This window comes from Leptonychotes weddellii, chromosome 13 (genome assembly GCF_054177405.1).
Source record: "Leptonychotes weddellii isolate Sample4059 chromosome 13, ASM5417740v2, whole genome shotgun sequence".
Lineage (NCBI taxonomy): Eukaryota > Metazoa > Chordata > Mammalia > Carnivora > Phocidae > Leptonychotes > Leptonychotes weddellii.
The window spans coordinates 14,989,709-15,008,433 of record NC_138381.1 but is presented as its reverse complement, the minus strand read 5'-3'; the positions used below and the strand labels follow the sequence as shown (position 1 = coordinate 15,008,433).

Sequence of the window (18,725 nt, the reverse complement as noted above, 5' to 3'; positions counted from 1 at the left end):
ATACATGCATGGAAATACTCTTCCAAGCCCAAGGACAGTCAGTCATGCAATGTGCCCATGTAATAATCTCAGAATGGCACAAATATAGTGAATCACCAGATATGTGCGCAAAAATGTACGACTTCAGCTTCTACGGTATCAGCACCAGAGCTGACAAGGAACACCAGGGACCCACCAGGGACCCACCAGCAAGACAAGTCACCAGCCCTGGCGAGGAATCACCCTGCAGGAGCACACAAATGTGCCCCCAGTGCTGTCAGCCTGCACGTGGGCAACAGCATCCTCCAGCTTCTGTTTATTGTTGCTTTGCTATGGTGTTCATCCCCTTTGTATCCATGGCATCAGGAACCTGGGGAGTTGGGCGCTTGACCATTCTTCACATCTGAGAACAGAAGGAGCAGAGGGAAGTTAAGCTACTCTAGACAGGTGTGTGAGTAACAGTTTAGGGACAGTTTGAGCTTTCTGGTAGATGCAGCCTAGAGAAATCGGCATCAAAGCAGCTTCTTCATGGAAGCAATATGCTTATGAAAGGGGCCAGGTGTAAAATAAAGTTATTGTTAGCTCTGTTCACATAACATGTCCTTCCCGCTGCGATCTACATCTCATCATACAAGTGGGCAAGGGCATCTCTGAGATGCCCTTTCAGAGGTGGGATGTGGGTATTACTGGTGGTGGTGGTGAGAAGGGGGCTCTGCAAGAGGAAGGCGAGGGTCTGGGGTTCTGTGGACTGGGACCTCGAGGGGGGAGTGTGGTCCACGGAGAGGGTTCCTGGTTCCAATCCCCTCCAGCAAAGCCCCGCCTGAAAGCGTCCTTCCTCTGTGCTCCGCCCCCCCCCCCGCCCCCACCGCTGGCCCACCCCTGGGATCCGGCCGCGGGGTCTCGGCTCCCCCTTGCAGGATCCGAAGGCAGCTCACCCTGCAGAACCCCGGGGTGAAATCGTGTTGGAGCGGAGGCGTCGAGCATGGGCAGAATTAATCCAACGTGGGCGGCCCGGGCGGACAGGATTACGCGGGCAGGTCGAGAGGGGCAGTGTGCGCAGCCTGTCCCTCCCTCGGCCGGAAGATGGATGATTTTCGGGGACTGCTGTCCCAACGCCCCGGCTCGCTGCAGGGAGACGTCAGAGCGCTCGGGGCCGCGGGAGAAGAGCCCCCCGCCCTCCCCCCACCCCCCCGCCCGGGCTGCCGTATAAAGTCGGGGCCCCGTGGAGGCGGCGGCGGCGCTCTCCGAGTCCGGGTCCTCGCGCCACCGCTCGGTGGGGAGAGCGCACCCCGCCGGCCTCACCGCGCGCTCCAAGGGCTTCCCGCCGGGACCATGCGCGGCCGCGAGCTCCCTCTCGTCCTGCTGGCGCTGCTCCTCTGCCAGGCGCCCCGGGGGCCGGCCGCCCCGGTGCCCGCGGGCGCAGGGACCGTGCTGGACAAGATGTACCCGCGCGGCAACCACTGGGCGGTGGGTGAGTGTCCCGCGCGCTCCAGTCCTCGGCGGGACCCCAGCCGTCTGCCGCGACCTTTCCGGAAGCTCCGCTCGCCCCGGGCTCCGCGCCGCAGCCCTCCCCACCCCCTTGCCCGTCCTGGGAAGCCGTCGGTCCCCGAGCAGCGCCCTTGGTCCTTTCCCGCTCCCCTCCCTCTTCCCCCGGCCCCCCCAGCCGGCTCTCCCGACAAGCCAACCTGCCCTCTCACCTACCCCACACCTCCTTTTACCTGCCTGATGGTAGCCTTGTCTCGCACGGTTCTGTCCTTGAACGACGTGGGGCGCCGGGTCCCCGAGCGCGTCCCGGAGCCCCGGGATTCCGACCGCCGGGAGCCGGACGCGGGCTGCGCCCCGAGCGCCGCGCAAAGCCACAGGTGTGGGAGCCGGTCCTGGGGTCCCGGGCTGCTCAGCGAGCGCGCCCGGAATGCCGCCCCTTGTCTGGGGCTCCGCTGAGCTCCCTCGGGCCTTCCGCCACTGCGGCGATTTCCTCTCCCCCGCCTTCCCTCTCCCCTGCCCTCCCTCCTTCCCTCTCGCAGGCTCCGGGCGCCCGCTCCCCACGCAGATCCCGGCCTCTCCGTCCCCGAGCCCCCGCTGTCCTCCGGCTCTCTAGATCTGCGGCCTCCCCTAGCTCCTTCCCCCTTCCCTCTGTCCACACGTCCTGGCCTCCATGCCCGGGCTGCGAGGCGCGCCGGCCGGGCCCCGGAACCCCAGCGGCGGTGGGGAGGGCGCCCTCCGGGGGGCGGGCAGCCGGGCGAGACCCCACAGCTTTCCCGCAACTGGCCGGAGGGTAGCGGCCCCGCCACCTCGCGCCCACCCAGCGTCACTCCGGGGCTCTCCCGAGCGCCCAGCATAGCCTCTGTCTGGCCAATGCAAAGCTTCCAGCTTCCCCAGGTAGCTGCTACCACGGCCCCAGCTCTTGCCCAGAAGCTGGTCGATCCCAGAGAGATTTAAGGGGTGGTGGTGCGGGTGGTGTGCGTTCCACTATTTCCTTAGCCATCGACTCATAGTCGGGGAGGGTGTGTTGGAAAAAGATGCTAATCCAAACACCAGCCGAGTCACAGATGGTGTGAGGATAGGGACGCCTTTATGGGAAGAGGTGAGGCTGACCGGTCACGTCCTCAGCCCCTCTGTGTTGCATATCCTCTGTCAGAGAAATCCAGAACTCGGGGTTGCCACCAGGGCAGTCTTCATTGTGGCTAAAAGAACCCTTTGCCGAGTCCCTGAGGTCCCAGGGATGAAGGTATTTGTGATTTCTGAGGGGACACCGGGAACACATAGAGGAGAGGTTGGGATGGGTGAAGATGAGAAACCCCACCCTCAAAGAGAGAAGGGTATTTAGAAGGTATTCCAAAGCCGAACCTAGAATTCAGGCTTTAAAAGGATTTCTGGGAATTTAGACCTAGTGGCCATTGTCCAGTCCGGCCACCAGCCAGTGGGCTGGAAAAGTAGAATGAAAGTCCCAGATTTCCAACTTCCTTTCGCTCATTCATATTTTTGGACTAAAAGGCTTATTATGAGGCAATCCTTACAGGCCAAAAGCAGGACGAGAGAGTCATCTGGGCCCCTAGAATCATGTTGTTTCTTTTTTTTTTTTAGATTTTATTTATTTATTCATGAGAGACAGACAGAGAGAGAGGCAGAGGGAGAAGCAGGCTCCCAAGGAGCAAGGAGCCCGATGCGGGACTCGATCCCAGGACTCCAGGATCATGACCTGAGCCGAAGGCAGACGCTTAACCATCTGAGCCACCCAGGTGCCCAGAATCATGTTGTTTCTGATGCAAGCCCACGCTGGTTGCTATAGTTCCCCAGTGCACCTGTCCCCCGGGTGCTTAGAGGGTCTGGCATCAAAACACCCTGCATGGTGGCACTCGGGCATTCCTAATCCAAGAGCACACTAACCAGCGGCACCCCCCAATTTTCTTATTTTCCTATGTGTTCTTGGAAGCACTCTTTTTCCTTTTCCTCTCCTGGCCAGCTTTGCAGAGTTGATGGAGAACAAGAGACGGGGAGGTGAAGTAGAAAATCACAGTTGGGTCTAAAATAACATGTGATCTAGAAAAAGTTTGCTTTGGAGAGATATGCTCTCTGGGAATCTGAGCGCTCATAAGCAGGAACGATGTTGTTAGATTTTAAATTTAGCTTTCCACTCTCCTAAGGAAATGCCTGTCCTCCTCAATCACTGAAGACGTGCAGTTTAGTTTTAATTATATCAAACTAAAGCTACATATTGCTGTCCATGAGGAAGCTGTCAGCACAAATTTGCAGGTTTGTTAAGGGAATTGCTTCTTGCAGCTGAGAGAAGCATGGTGTGGCAATGGAAAGCAAGTTAACAGATGGAAAACTTAAATTCTTATCTGGCTTGATGTTTCTGGAAATGTTTTGTTTGTGCAAAATATAGGTATGAGAATACAGGTCAGCACTACTAGTGCTAACTGTCCCCTCTGTTCCCATGAAATGCTCCCGGTCGTGGCTCTCACACTGAGGTCACGAATGTCCTGGAAGGTTGAAACCTGAAACACCACTGTTCAGCGGCAGAATGGCTCTCTGTGGGAGTGTTGCCCCAGAGACTGTGAAATGTAGTTTAAGGATCACTCCAGAAAAACTAGCTCTCAGAAGTGCTCAACACTCTGTGTCTTAATGGAGATTTCCCTAAATTGGAGTGATCTTCAAATTTTGAGTTAAGAAAATTCATTTATGTTTCAAGCCTGCTGTGGTAGTGGTATTTTTACGTGATTAAAAGGGACAAAAGCTTTTATTTATTTATTTATTTTACTTCGGGGCAAGGTTTTATTTTTTTTCAAGGGCCTGTCTTTTGTCTAGGCTGAGATCTCTATTACTATGATACGGACACATAACAAATGATGGGAGAAGTGGAAGTGGGCAGAGCATCCGTGTTGCCATGGAGACGATTATTTGGTTGGTAGTAGCCAGCTCCAAAGTGAAATAGGACCCAGGCAGTGGGTTCCCTGGGATGTTAGAGATGGTGCACTTCCTTCCCTTAATGACCAGTCTCTGGATCTGGGGGTGGGAGTCTGAACACCACCCACCCACCAAATATGCAGATCTGTACGCTGTCACGAGGAACTATATTAAATCAATCACAGAATGGTGGATTACTTTATCTCCCCGTTTTACAGAAGTCCACCAAATTATTCAGGCATGACAAAAATGGAGTTCTTATTTGTAAAAACATCTCCATTGTCCCTCTGCTTCGTTGGCCATAGCACCTTCCTCATTTCTAGCATCCTAACTAGACGAGAGCAGTGAGAGGGGATAAGAGTGACCAAGGTCATTCCTGGAGCATCAGGTTCTAATCCTGCTTTCCCATTATCATGATTCAATTTCCTCCACACAAATAAAGCCAAATGCTTCATTGCTTCCTGGGAAGCTGCGCCCCATAATCACTGTTATGACTAATAGCCAGGTGATTTCTTGGATATCTGGGTACCAACCTGACCAAGCAGATAATGGAGGAGCCAATCCTTCAAGATTCCAATCCTTCAGGTGGGACCGTGTCCTCAGTCAGGTCTTGAAATTGTGTGAGGTGTCATGTCATAAATGACAGTGCTCACACTGCAGTGCAGTAAGACCTCATTTTAAGGCACCCCAATACTCACAGAATTAACTTTTCTGAGTCACATAATGAGTCATGATACACTGATACATGATCCCTATTCCTTTTGATAACATTAGGAAGCCGTTTGTAGACCTTACCCTTATTTCCAGACCCCAGAGTGATTTCTACCTGCCTTATATTTTTAGGATGTTCAAAGACACTTCCACGCAGTATAATATAGTAGAGTCTGGTCTGTGAGCTGATTTTAATCCTAGAATCTTTGCTTATATGTGGGTTACCTTTGGCAAGTCGCACTTGCATTGAACTTATTGTGGAATAGATCAAATGAAATGTCCCGTAAAGACACGCCAACAATAAAGTCAGGGAGAGGGTTTCTCTGTTGGTGGACAGAGCTCTTGCCATTTTAAGTGGCTGAGGTCTGTTGAAACTTATTCCCACGAAGTTTGCCTTCAATACATCTAATGCCAGACAACATTGGAGCCACAGAGAGTTTTCCTTGTGAGCTTTAAATCAAAAGCATCATAGCTTTGGGGCGCCTGGGTGGCTCAGTCGGTTAAGCGTCTGCCTTCTGCTCAGGTCATGGTCCCAGGGTCCTGGGTTCGAGCCCCGCATCAGGCTCCTTGCTCCACGGGGAAGCCTGCTTCTCCTGCCCGCCGCTCCCCCTGCTTATGCACGCTCTCTCTCTCTGTGTCAAATAAATAAATTAATTAAAAAAAAAAAAAAAACAACCATAGTTTTACTAGTATTAGGATTTTAAAAGAACTATAAAATCCAATTGCAGAGAGATGGGAAAAAAGCACTGAAGAAAGTAAGTAAGATAATGTGGGTATTCTTAGCAAGGGGCTAAGGTGTTAAGAATGCAGACCTTGAACTCCCTACCCACTCCTGACACCGTGGCTATCCCCACTTGCATACATGAATTTCTGCATTTTTAGTGGCCTGGCCTCCCACACGGCAACTTTTCTTCATTTATATGGCAAGTGCACATCCCTGGAGCCATGGGTAATCTTTCACTGACCCTTTCAGACATCTAGGAGAAAATTCTGCATTTCTGTGGCTGAGAAGCATTGCTCAGAATTTGTTTTCACCTTGTTTTTCATTACATACTCAACAAATGTATTTCTAGGTGATAGTTCCTAGATTCAGTCTCAGCTAAAATTCTAAGAAAGTTTAAATGAAAAATTCCTTTGGTACATTTGTGTTAGAGCCCAGAGGAAACCAACGTCTTTTTTAATCACACGAAGAAAAGTATCAAGACTCTTCTTTTCGGCAGCAATTTAGAAGCAACTGAGGAAGATGTTTAACCTCCATCATTCAGCTGGGAGTAGAATTGGTGGCAGCATTGTAGATATGGAAGGTTCCTTAGGTTTCATCTAGTCCAACCTGTTCAATGTAGAGCTGAGAAAATTGAGGACTGGGGATGCTCAACACTTGGCAGAGGTCACCTAGCTGGTTAGCGGAGGTGCTGGGACCAAACCTAGGGCTCCTGAGCTGTGGTTGTAGGTCGTGTCCAGCTGGTTGCACATTCTGAACAGGGAGTCATTTATGAACTAACGTCTGATACTAAAATGCTGTTTATTCTGCACTTCGGAGGAAGCAGGGCAAACCTAATTGGTGTCCTTTGCAATTTCTTGTTTTTTCCTCCCCCTGGGTTCAGTTGATGGTAGTCTGTTTTTGGTTTTGTTTTCACAGGGCACCTAATGGGGAAAAAGAGCACAGGAGAGTCCCCATATGTTTATGAGGGAAGGAGCCTGCTGCAGCAGCTGCAAGAGTACATGCAGTGGGAAGAAGCTGCAAGGAATTTGCTAAGCCTCCTAGAAGCAAAGGGGACCAGAAGCCATCAGTCACCTCCCCCATCTGCTTGGGATTACCAGGATGACAGCAACTTTAAAATCCTAGGTTCAAAACCTAAAGGTATAACGTACCAGGTGGCAGAGGGCGAGTGGGGTGGGGTGGGGGGTGGGGTGTTGGGGGAGAGTTGGAAAGAGGTTAGGTTTGAGCAGAGAAGAATAAAATTGTTTACGGTGCAAGCCTTCAGAACCACTTAATTAAGCTGACACCAATACATGCTGAGAAATGAGTAGACACTTCCTGTGTAATTTCCTTTCAACATAATAGATGATTTTTCCTCTTAACAAATCGAAGGGGTATTGGTTCCAAATTCCAGTTTAGGAGTATAATCAGTGGTCATGCTGATTAGCGATTGTGCATTGATGGGATTTTTTTTAATCCAACAGGCCCTCCCAGAATATTTTGAAAGGGAGGCCAGAGATTATTTGAGTCAATCCCTATGTTTATTTGTTTTAATTTTTATTTAAATTTTAGTTAGTTAACACACAGTGCCATATTGCTTTCAGGAGTAGAACTCAGTAATTCATCACTTACATACAACACCAGCGCTCACAACAAATGCCCTCCTTAATCCCCATCCCCCATCTAGCCCCTCCCCCACCCACCCCCCTCCAGCAACCCTCAGTTTGTTCTCTATCATTAAGAGTCTCTTATGGTTTGTTTCTCTCCTTTTTCCTCCCTTCCCATGTGTTCATCTGTTTTGTTTCTTAAATTCCACATATGAGTGAAATCATATGGTATTTGTCTTTCTCTGACTAATTTATTTCACTTAGCATCATACACTCTAGCTCCATCCACGTTGTTGCAGATGGCAAGATTTCATTCTTTTTGATGGCCAAGTAATATTCCATTGTGTGTATATATCTATATACACCACATCTTCTTCAGCCATTCATCTGTTGATGGACATTTGGGCTCTTTCCATAGTTGGCCATTGTTGATAATGTTGCTATAAACATCGTGGTGCACGTGTCCCTTCAAATCTATATTTTTGTATCCTTTGAGTAAATACCTAGTACTGCAATTGCTGGATTGCAGGGTAGCTCTATTTTTAACTTTTTGAGGAACCTCCATATAGTTTTCTGGAGTGGTTACACCAGTTTGCATTCCCACCAACAATGCAAGAGGGTTCCCCTTTCTCCATATCCTTACCAATACCTGTTGTTTCTTGTGTTGTCAATTTTAGCCATTCCGACAGGTGTGAAGTGATATCTCATCGTGGTTTTGATTTGTGTTTCCCTGATGATGAGTGATGTTGAACATCTTTTCATGTGTCTGTCAGCCATCTGGATGTCTTCTTTGGAAAAGTATCTATTCATGCCTTCTGCCCATTTCTTAAGTGGATTATTTGTTTTTGGGTGTTGAATTTGATAAATTCTTTATAGATTTTGGATACTAGCCCTTTATCAGATATGCCATTTGCAAATATCGTCTCCCATTTGTAGCCTGCCTTTTAGTTGTCTTGATTGTTTCCTTCACTGTGCAGAAGCTTTTTATGTGGATGAAGCCCCAATAGTTCATTTATGCTTTTGTTTCCCTTGCCTCCGGCAACATACTCTACATTTGTTTTTGATGAGTACTAGTGGAAGGGATTATTCACATATGCTTTTAGAAGAGAGCACTCTGGGGACACCTGGATGGCTCAGTTGGTTAAGTGTCTGCCTTCGGTTCGGGTCATGATCCCAGCGTCCTGGGATCAGGCTCCCTGCTCAGCCGGGAGCCCGCTTCTCCCTCTCCCTCTGCTGCTCCCCCTGCTTGTGCTCTCTCTCTCTGTCAAATAAATAAATAAAATCTTTAAAAAAAAAAGAGAGAGATAACACTCTGGTTTGCTACTTTTTATGCAAAAGAGCACTTCTTTATATTTGTTCTGAGATTACCTAGTTTGGGTCTCACACTAGTATTTTGAAATTTGGTGAACATATCTAATCAACTGATCTGCCCTGTCTATGGTCTTGTAGAAGAGAGGGAGAAAGAATTATTCCAAACTGGCACTGCTTAGATACAAAGACAGTAAATGGGATGAAAGAGAGAATAAAATTTGTAGGAGGAAAGCAAGGCAACTGAAAATGAAGTGATTCTCATTAACCTTTAAGAAGTTTCCATGAAATTTGTATAAAAAGCAAAAATAATAATCACAACTCTAGTAATACTAAGGATAGCTACTTCTTTTTTTTTTTTTTTTAAAGATTTTTTTATTTATTTGAGAGAGAGAATGAGAGAGAGAGAGCACATGAGAGGGGGGAGGGTCCGAGGGAGAAGCAGACTCCCTGCTGAGCAGGGAGCCCGATGCGGGACTCGATCCCGGGACTCCAGGATCATGACCTGAGCCGAAGGCAGTTGCTTAACCAACTGAGCCACCCAGGCGCCCCTAAGGATAGCTACTTTTATTGAGTGATTACCATAATCCAAGTCCTGGGCAAAGCAGTTTGCCTCCACTCTGTTCATGCTCACAGCAGTCTTAGGAGGAAGATTCAAGAACATTTTACTCCTCTCTCTCACGTAGCTTTTCACTGGTGAGAGCAAGGGCAGGAGCCCACGCGGGCTCCGTGGACATGTGAAGTGTCTGCTGGGCAATGGTGGGTCCTCATGGATCTTAAATATGAAGGATGCAGGATCCAGTAGTGGCCTTACTTCTCACTGTTTCTGACAATAATATTGTGTTTCACTCGCAGAGCTTGGGGAACTGCCGCCTTCACTCCTTCATGGTGATTAACTCTTTGATTGATGGCCCGTTTGCAGAGGTTCAGGGCTGGCTTTCCCAAGCCTCAGCCGGCTTCTCTGGAGGGAGGCTCTATGTTTCACTGCGCTTTGGTCTACTGTGGATTCTCGATGCTAAACACAAATGGAAAGTTCATTTGTTGCATTAAGCACCTAGGGAGAAAATCTCTAGTAGCTTTTATTCAGAAAGAAAATCTGGATTAAACCCACCAATACAGAAATAAGTAGCAACTTCGTACAAAGCCCCGAGTGATTCTCTTGCCCACCCCTGTATTATTGGGGTCAGCTCCCTTCTTTGTGGGTGGATTACAGGGCTCTGAGGGCTCCGGGAATTTGGGATGGACTTCTCAGCCCCTGGCTGAGGTCTTTTCTTTGTCAGGTGACTTGATGGACTTCCTGGGGGTAGATGTCCAAGAGCAGCGCCTTCTCCTTTGTCTGAGGAGTAACGATGATCACCAGCACAAAACCCCCAAAAGCAATTTTACAAACACTGAAATGGACTTACACTCCCAGCTCATTTCCTTTTTGAGTGAAACCCCAATATCCACTTTGAGTTGCTTTATTCTCTCAACCCTTGCTCTGTATAACTTTGGAATGCTTTTGTTTTTTGTTTTTTTTAAATTCAGCTCCTGCGGCGCCTGGGTGGCTCAGTTGGTTAAGCGGCTGACTCTTGATTTTGGCTCAGGTCATGATCTCAGGGTCCTGGGATCGAGCTCCCCATCGAGCTCCCCATCGGGCTCTGTGCTCAGTGGGGATTATGCTTGAGATTCCCTCTCCCTCTGTCTCTCTCTCTCTCAAATAAATAAATAATTTTTTTTTTTTTTAGTTTTTATTTATTTATTTGAGAGAGAGTGAGCGAGAGAGCAGGATTCTGGGATCATGACTCGAGCTGAAGGCAGATGCTTAACTGACTGAGCCACCCAGGTGCCCCTAAATCTTTTTTTAAAAATAAAAATTCAGCTCCTTCCTTAAAAATCAAAGTTTTCCTGTCATATTTAGAAGAATATTCTGTAAGCTGCGAAGCCAATTATGAAATAGCTCCAAAAAGACCTCTGAGTGGTCGTAGTGTGGGGTGGACTGAGTGGGCAGTCACAGAGAGTGTTTCAAGGGGACAATATTTATCAGTATTCATGTGACGCAGGAGAAACCAAGTCATCTTTTTATAATCAGGCCTCGATTTTCTACTATTTTTTTTATGTTTTGTTTTTCTTCTTTTTATAAGTTTAGGAGGCCCATCCCATTTCATTCCACCTTTTTTTTTTAGATTTTATTTATTTGAGAGAGTTTGCATAAGGGGGGTAGCAAGACTGGGAAGGAGCCTCCCCGCTGAGCACAGAGCCTGTTGTGGGGCTCAATCCCACGACCCTGAGATCATGACCGGAGCCAAAACCAAGAGAGTTGGACGCCCAGCTGACTGAGTCACCCAGGCACCCTGCATTTCATTCCACCTTAAGTTGAATAATGAACTATTGCACACATTGGTACTGTTCTTTTGGATATATTTCTCAGCGATATGAAAAAATTCAACAGTTAGTGTAGTTGTTGCATAGACCAAAAGAGTTTATCACTCTTCTTGCTTTGGAAATTCCGTCTTAGTGAAAGAATGTTGATATGCAAATTGAAAACATCTTATAGTTTTCTTATTCACAAAGAGGGAGTACCAAGAGAATGGTTCTATTAGAAATCCATATATTGCTCAGCGTTAGAAAGAAGTTTAATAACTTAGCCGAGCATTGCCCGAAGTAGCAGCAGGAATTTTCAAAGGCTGAAGGATTTCTTAAAATTAAAAACTATCCACATATGCTCTCCTCTCCCATTTTAGTAATAAAACATGAAGCCCTGTTGCCAAATCTTCCAGAGCTGTAGTCAGAAACTCTGAGCATCTTCCTATGTTTTGGTGGCAAAGATATTTATTTAATTCAGAAAAGATTTGTGTAAATGTGCACTGAATCTAGACTACTATATTGTAGCAAACGAGCTCTGGAACATTATTAGCAATTATGGCCAATCATTTTCAAGGTTAACCTTCATCTTTTAACTGTACCCTTATCACAAAAAATTAATGGAACTTTTACCCAATGGTTTCTATCACATGAAACAGTGTTCAAGTCAGCCCCATGGCCTAATCTGTAATTCTAGATGTGGCTGTGGATTGTCTTGAGTTTCAATGAAGGTTAAAGTTGGCCTTCAGGTTCCTTTTGTAATTTGGACCTAGACCATGGTTCTTTACAGCCTTTGTTTTTTTCTTATTTGATGGATAGGAAGAAAGGGGCCCAGGGAGTGCACTGGAGAGGATGTTATGGAAAGGAAGTAAATGTACGAGTTTGCCCTCACTTTTAAGGGATGGCTCCCATTGTCCCATCAAATCAGCACAGAGAATAGAAAGGTTTTCTTTCTTAATATGTGAAACGCTCCAAAGGAAGTTCCAAGTATAGGAAAAGCAGCAACATGTACTCGAGAATAACTAAAAATTCCCCGATTACCGTGACAGTTGCTATGAAGGAGCAGAGTGAAGTCACCCCCACCTCAAATATAGCCCCGCCCTAATAATGGACCCCTCCCTCCTGCCTCTGGGTCCTTGATCTTCCTAGATTACCAACTCCTCTTGTCCTTGTAGCTTTACCTCCATTTCCTTGAACCAAACAGCTCAGATTCAATATTTTGAGCCAATGTGGGGGCTTCATGGATCCTCACCCACCTCCTCTGTCGGCCCCTTTTATAACCAGTGGCTCATATTGCAAGATGGATGGAGGCATCTTCAGGCAGGCTGGTGACCCTTAATAGTGCAGCCCTGGGCACATGGAGAAAAGCAAAACTAATTGGTCTGTGTGGGAATTGAACCCCAGGCCTTGGCCTCATTAGCACTTGGTCAAAATAGTTGAGCCACAGAGCAGGTAATAACTGGCCTGAGACTATCAGTAATTCCTTTATTAGAAACAAATGGCGGGTCTGGCCGATGGGGAACCTGAACGGCCAGAGAATCCTGGAAGGCATAATAAGCTCAGTCTGGTTGAAGGGCATTTTCTCATCTCAGCATATAAAGGGTGCTGTAAGGGAACAAAGACGTATTTTAACATTACAACTAGTCATTCTTTCTTCAGTCTGAATTTGAGCAGAAGCCACAACGAGCAAACCACAATAAATTTAGAATTGGCAGAAATCCAAATTGGCTCCTGTTCCCAAGTTGCACAGTTCCACCCCTTGCAGTCGTGGCTTCGTAATGTGCAATCATGTGATTCATAAACTGACTTTGATTTGTGCAATGAGGCATTGCCAAAGTAAGCAAAGTGAGAATTAAGATTCCATATTCGCTAATAGTCCTCCTACCCCGCTGACACTTTAGTAACAAATTCCTGGCGATCATACCTTTAATTTCCAGCTGTGGTCAAAATAGACCTGAATAGTCATCTCAGGATACAAGGTAGGCTAATAGAACAGAAAGAGCCAAACATATACTGGCTCCGGAAAGAGGAAGTCAGTTTCTATCTCTCTCCTGGGGGGGGGCAGCTGTGGTTCTCGGGCATGGACATGCTCAGAATCTCCTGGAGGATTTCTGAAAGCCCAGATCGCTGGGCTCCACCCCCAGAGTTTCCAATTCGCTAGGTCTGGGGTAGATCTAGGAATTTGCTTTTCTAACAAGCTCCCAAGTGATGCTGATGGTTTGTGGGGAATGTATTTGCCTCTAGCAGTAGACCTCAGGATCGCTAACTATGTTTGCTTCCGTCTTTTTAATATTTTTTAAGTTGGTGGACTCTCTGCTCCAGGTTCTCAACGAGAGGGAAGGAACCCCCAGCTGAACTAACCAGGACAACAGGCCTCTCTCAACGAAGCAAAGCAAAACCCTTAAGAGACTATGTTCTACCGGCATCAATTCTACTGGATCATCAACAAGATTTCCTTTGTGCAAAACACTTAACTATTCTTGTACCTTTCAACCTTAACTAAATTCACGCTTTTCAAGCAGCATCTTCTGTTTTGAATTTGTTTGCTGTGGATAACTGTCCATAATGAGTCTTCCAATTAATGCTCTTTACATCTATAAGCTATTTGTCAATTACATTCTAGTCCCCACCCTGTTACCATTCACAATAAAAAATTTAAGCACATTGTCCAAAGGGCAGGTAGTTCTCTTATTTCAATTCCAAGTGAAAGGATGTGGCAGAGATTAACGAACAGCTTGATAATGAGCTTGTGTGCTCACTGGTGAAGGCAGACTGGATTTTTAACTCTCCCTCCTGAAGGCCACTTACTGAATCCTTGTAGTGACTTACAGCCTTTCTAGAGGCTTCAACTAGAAGCTCATATTCCCTTATCCTTACCATTGCATGGGCCAGGCTGAAGGTAGAGGCTTACTCTTCACTTAATAATTCCCATTTCTTTAGCCCTTACCATAGATATTTTGCTAATGTTATGAATAACAGTTTTATAAGCTGAGAATGAGCCTTCTCACTTAATAGATGAGGAAACAGCATTAGAGAGGTCAAGTGACTTGGCCAAGATCATATAGTAGATGGAACTGGGATTCAGACATCCAACGTCACGAGATGTTCTGTAGCATTTAACGTTGTCCACATTACCTCGTTTTTAACCTCCCTTTCAGTATATTTAAGCCTAGCAAGTAGCGCTCTTTCTCCAAAATCTCATTGCCAATCTGGGAGGAAAGTGGCCCCCACAGGCAGATTTAGTCAGCTCCACAACAAAAGGAGAAACTGAATTCGAGAGATTCCCTTCCATTTCCAGAGAACGTGGCCTGGTGGTTGGTATCACTCACCGGTTCCAAATTTATCATGACATTCACACATGAACAGATTTTAAAGCTTCTTGCCATATGTTTAGATTTCCTTCATTGGGGGAAATCACATTTGAAACAGTAAAGAGATTCTCTTGCTCTTGTTTTGATTGTCAAAGAACCACAAAGATGTGATGTTTTCTTTCTCATTTCTTTTAAAACCGTGTTGACTCACAACGTACACAGAGCCAGCCCTGGGGAGAGACACGAAATGTGTTATCAGTGTCCTACCACTGTCCTCTTCCCGGGGCCCTCCTGGTATCTTTCCAAAGAACTCGATCCTGAGCTGTGTCAGCTGAAGTCAGCCAGGCAGCTAAGGATCAAGGAGTAAGCCCTATCACCCGGATTCACCCTCCGAAGGGACACTCGTGAAGATGAAAACAGGCTTCCCGACCCAGGGGAAACTTTCTCGAATGGTGTCGCTTCAGGCAGGGAGGGAAAGGCAATATTCTCAGAACCACCCCGCTTAGACTGTCACTTCTTTGCTTATTGCTTATGTCATAAGAGTAGATGTGATCCTGTGTTTTCGCTGCAATTATTTTTCCTCTGTGTGTTCTGAGAGACAAGAACAGCTCCCTCAAATCTCCTGAGCTTGGCAGGGCTCCTCTGTACCAAGGACAAGTCAGCATTAGAATCCATTTACTGAAGAGATACACTGTTCCCTACTAGAAGAGCTTTCTCGAACCCTCCTTTGCAAGTGCAGGCTTATCGCACATCAAAGTGTGTGCCGCTTGGGTAGGGCAATTTTTAGCTGCAAAGAACAGCATCCTCCTTGGCTGGTTTTAGTAGGAAAGGAAATTTTATGAGGAGATGGTAGGCAGGGAAGACCAGAGAAATGGGCTCGAGACACACTAGCAAGTTAAGCGATCGAAGCCACGCCCCTTATCGGGTTGATGAGGTGGTTAGCGCTCGCCCTGCTATCCCTAAAGCATTCCGAAGAACTGCCAGAATGAACTTGGCACTCTCTTCTCCTGCCTCTGCCAACACGTGTGCTTGAAGTGGTATGTCCCTCCTCCCACAAACTTCTTCAGCCTTGGCTTACTTCCAAATCAGAGTTTTGAACGTCTGTGTCTGATTGGTGGAACCTAGATCACATGTCTGGATCTAGCCTCAAGGGAAACTGGGAAACGTAGTTTTAAGGATTCTATTTTGGGGCTTATGGGACTTAAACTGTGGGACCTTATTTAAAAAAAAAAAAAAGGAGCTGGTGTTCAAATAATATGGTCAGAGACAGATAACATGTCCCCTTCTCTTTAAAAAAAAAAAAAAAAAAGAATTTCCTCTTTGATCTCTTACCCATTCCTCTTCTTGAGGATACTTAACATCCAGCCTGGGATTCTGGGAAAGCAGGAGCCTGGTGGCTGTTTTCCACAGCACGCAGGCCAGACATGTGTGCATAGAGCAAGAAGAGAGATCGCTTTTAAGAGGTGACAGTATTCAGAAGTCCTTGCAGCAAAGCAGGATAACCAGTAGGAAGAATCCAGAAGGGAAGAAAGCAATAATCTTCAAATTTGTTCTTTTAAAAAGTCTTTTTTTTTTTTTAAGTGCTACAGGGTGAATTGCTCAGGGTAATTTGGCAATCTGTGCTTATGATCAGAGGTTCAGTAACACACGAAGCAGGCATTTCAAGCAGAGCAGTACAATTTCTCTAGCCCCACAATGCCCACCTTTCGGTTCCTACTGGGGACATTTGATCATCACAAAGCATTTTAACCCAGCTCAGATGCGAAGGGAGTAATCCAAGTCAATTGTGGGATTTACATTATTCATTTCCTCAGCCACAGGCTGCTTCAATCAGACGCTGTGAAATAGCTCTTCCAGGGAAACCCTCAATGATGAACTATTACCATTTCCGAAGCAGCAAGGCCGTAGTCATCACATGCACTGAAAGGCCTCCTTGCTTCACCTCTTGGGGCTCTGTGTTTTCCGATTAATCACTTCCTTAATTAGACCCAGATAAAACACAGAAACATCTCTCTGTTTCCCCTCTGGTTTTCCTTCCATTCTCCCCGGCCCACAGAAGTCATAGAACATATCACCTGACTGACCACAGAGGTGGCTTTAACCACGGCAGCATTGAGAGTCTCCAAGGAGAGAATGAGAATGGTCTTGGTCCTTCCACTTGGCTGCTGTAATCATGCCCTGCTCGTGCCCCACTTCTTCACCAGAGAAGATTCTGGTGGCTCTCCCCCAGCTCTGTCTCCAGAGAGCCCCCATGGGGGTGGCCTCTCCTCTCTGGAGAAGGCTGGGCTCTCCTTCCTTGGAGGAACAAATGCCACTCTTCCACACTTTGGCCGAGGCCGTGATGTGAGCGCACAAAACACAGACTCCCTGCTCTTTGAAATCTTCCGCCTTTGTCTTTTGGTCGGAACGGGCTGCCACCTGCCCCTCCCCCACCCCCTAATAGCCACATTTCTTTTACTATTAATAAGGAAAAGAAGAGGATGGATGTTGGGTACCCATGTCGGCCATTACAAGATTAAATCCCGGGAAGGGACCACACTGGAAATAGTGGGTCTTGACACTGACACGACTGGAAGACTCCTAGACAACAAGTCACCGGGTTTAATGTGAAGGTGCCCTGCCCTGTGTCTCTCCTGAACATTAAGTGCCAGAAAACCATTGTTTCCAGACCGTATGCTTTCTCTGTGGCCCCACCCATCCTTCATCTCTGAAAACAAGGGACTGCAATAAACACCATGTTTTGTTGATTGGATGTCATCTTTATTGCTAAAAGTAAACACAAGATGTGATACTTTCCAAATACCCATTGGCAGGTTGTCACACCTGTCTTTATATATGGATGCGTGGGTTTATGTGGACGTGTGGGAGGTGTATTTGCTCTCTTCCGCCCACAGTCCTTCAGGAACAGAGGGACTTGGTAAACCAACTGGAAGAAAGGAACCTACAGCCTTGCTTTTGTCTGTTTGGTTTTTTGGTTTTTGGTTTTTTTTCAGCTTTACAAAGGTATGATTGACAAATAAAAATTGTGTATATTTAAGGTGTACACCATGATGTTTTGATATACACATGCCTTGTGAAATGCTTACCACAATCAAGCTAGTTAATAAATCCATCACTTTGCATGTTACCTTTTCTTTTTTTCTTTTCTTTTTTTTCATGCAAAGAGTTAAGATCTCCTCTTAGCAAATTTCAAGTATACAATACAGTATTGTTAACTATAGTCGCCATGCTTAGATCCCCAGAATTTGTTCATCCTGCATAACTGACACTTGGACCAATATTTCCCGTCCCTCCCCCACCCCGACAACCACCATTCTACTCTGCTTCTTTAGAGTTCAACTTTTTCTTCTTCTTCTTTTTTTAAAGACTTTATTTATTTGATAGAGAGAGAGAGAGAGAGAACACAAGCAGGGTGAGCAGCAGAGAGAGAGGGAGAGGCAGGCTCCCCGCTGAGCAGGGAGCCTGATGTGGGGCTTGATCCCAGGGCCCTGGGATCATGACCTGAGCAGAAGGCAGATGCTTAACTGACTGAGCCTCCCAGGCGCCCCTAGAGTTCAACTTTTTTAGATTCTACTCCTAAGTGACACCATGCAGTTTTTGTCTTTCTGTGTCTGGCTTATTTCACTTAGCACACAGACCTCCAGTTTCATCCATGTCATCACCAAGGATAGGGTTTCCTTCTTTCTAAGTCTGAGTCATATTGGGGCGCCTGGGTGGCTCAGTCAGTTAAGCGTCTGCCTTCGGCTCAGGTCATGATCCCCGGGTCCTGGGATTGAGCCCCTTGACAGGCTCCCTGCTCAGTGGGGATTCTGCTTCTCCCTCTCATGAGCGATCTCTCTCTCACCCTCTCAAATAAATAAATAAAATCTTAAAAAAAAAAAAAGACTGAGTAATATTCCATTTCCTCTGCCCACTGCATTTTCTTTCTCCATTCATCCACTGACGGACATTTAAGTTGTTTGCATAACTTGGCTATCGTGAGTAATGCTGCTACCAACATGGAAATGCAGATAATCTCGTCAAGATACGGATTCCGGGGCACCTGGGTGGCTCAGTCGTTAAGCGTCTGCCTTCGGCTCAGGTCATGATCCCAGGGTCCTGGGATCGAGTCCCACATCGGGCTCCCTGCTCGGCGGGGAGCCTGCTTCTCCCACTCCCACTCCCCCTGCTTGTGTTCCTGCTCTCGCTCTCTCTCTGTCAAATAAATAAATAAAATCTTTAAAAAAAAAAAGAAAGATACGGATTCCGTTTTGTTTGGGTAGCCAGAAGTGGGATTGCTGGGACACTCAGGAGTTCTACCTGTGGACCTGCTTTCCTTTGCCCTGTGAGCTGACTCATTAAGCTCATTAATGGATGATG

The 18,725-nt window shown here is 46.7% G+C and overlaps 1 protein-coding gene across 2 annotated transcripts; it reads left to right on the top strand.

Moving 5' to 3' along the window:
- Window positions 1-1,311: 1,311 nt before the first annotated feature.
- Window positions 1,312-13,681, top strand: GRP (gastrin releasing peptide). 2 transcript variants are annotated; one of them, XM_081801114.1, is made up of 3 exons: window positions 1,312-1,450; window positions 6,737-6,936; window positions 13,354-13,681. In XM_081801114.1, the coding sequence occupies exons 1-3, from the start codon at window positions 1,312-1,314 to the stop codon at window positions 13,408-13,410; spliced, it is 396 nt and encodes a 131-aa protein (XP_081657240.1). In that variant the 3' UTR covers window positions 13,411-13,681. The 2 variants fall into 2 exon arrangements, with proteins under 2 accessions (XP_081657240.1, XP_081657239.1); XM_081801113.1 differs by having other exon boundaries at window positions 6,737-6,958; window positions 13,357-13,681.
- Window positions 13,682-18,725: the final 5,044 nt, after the last annotated feature.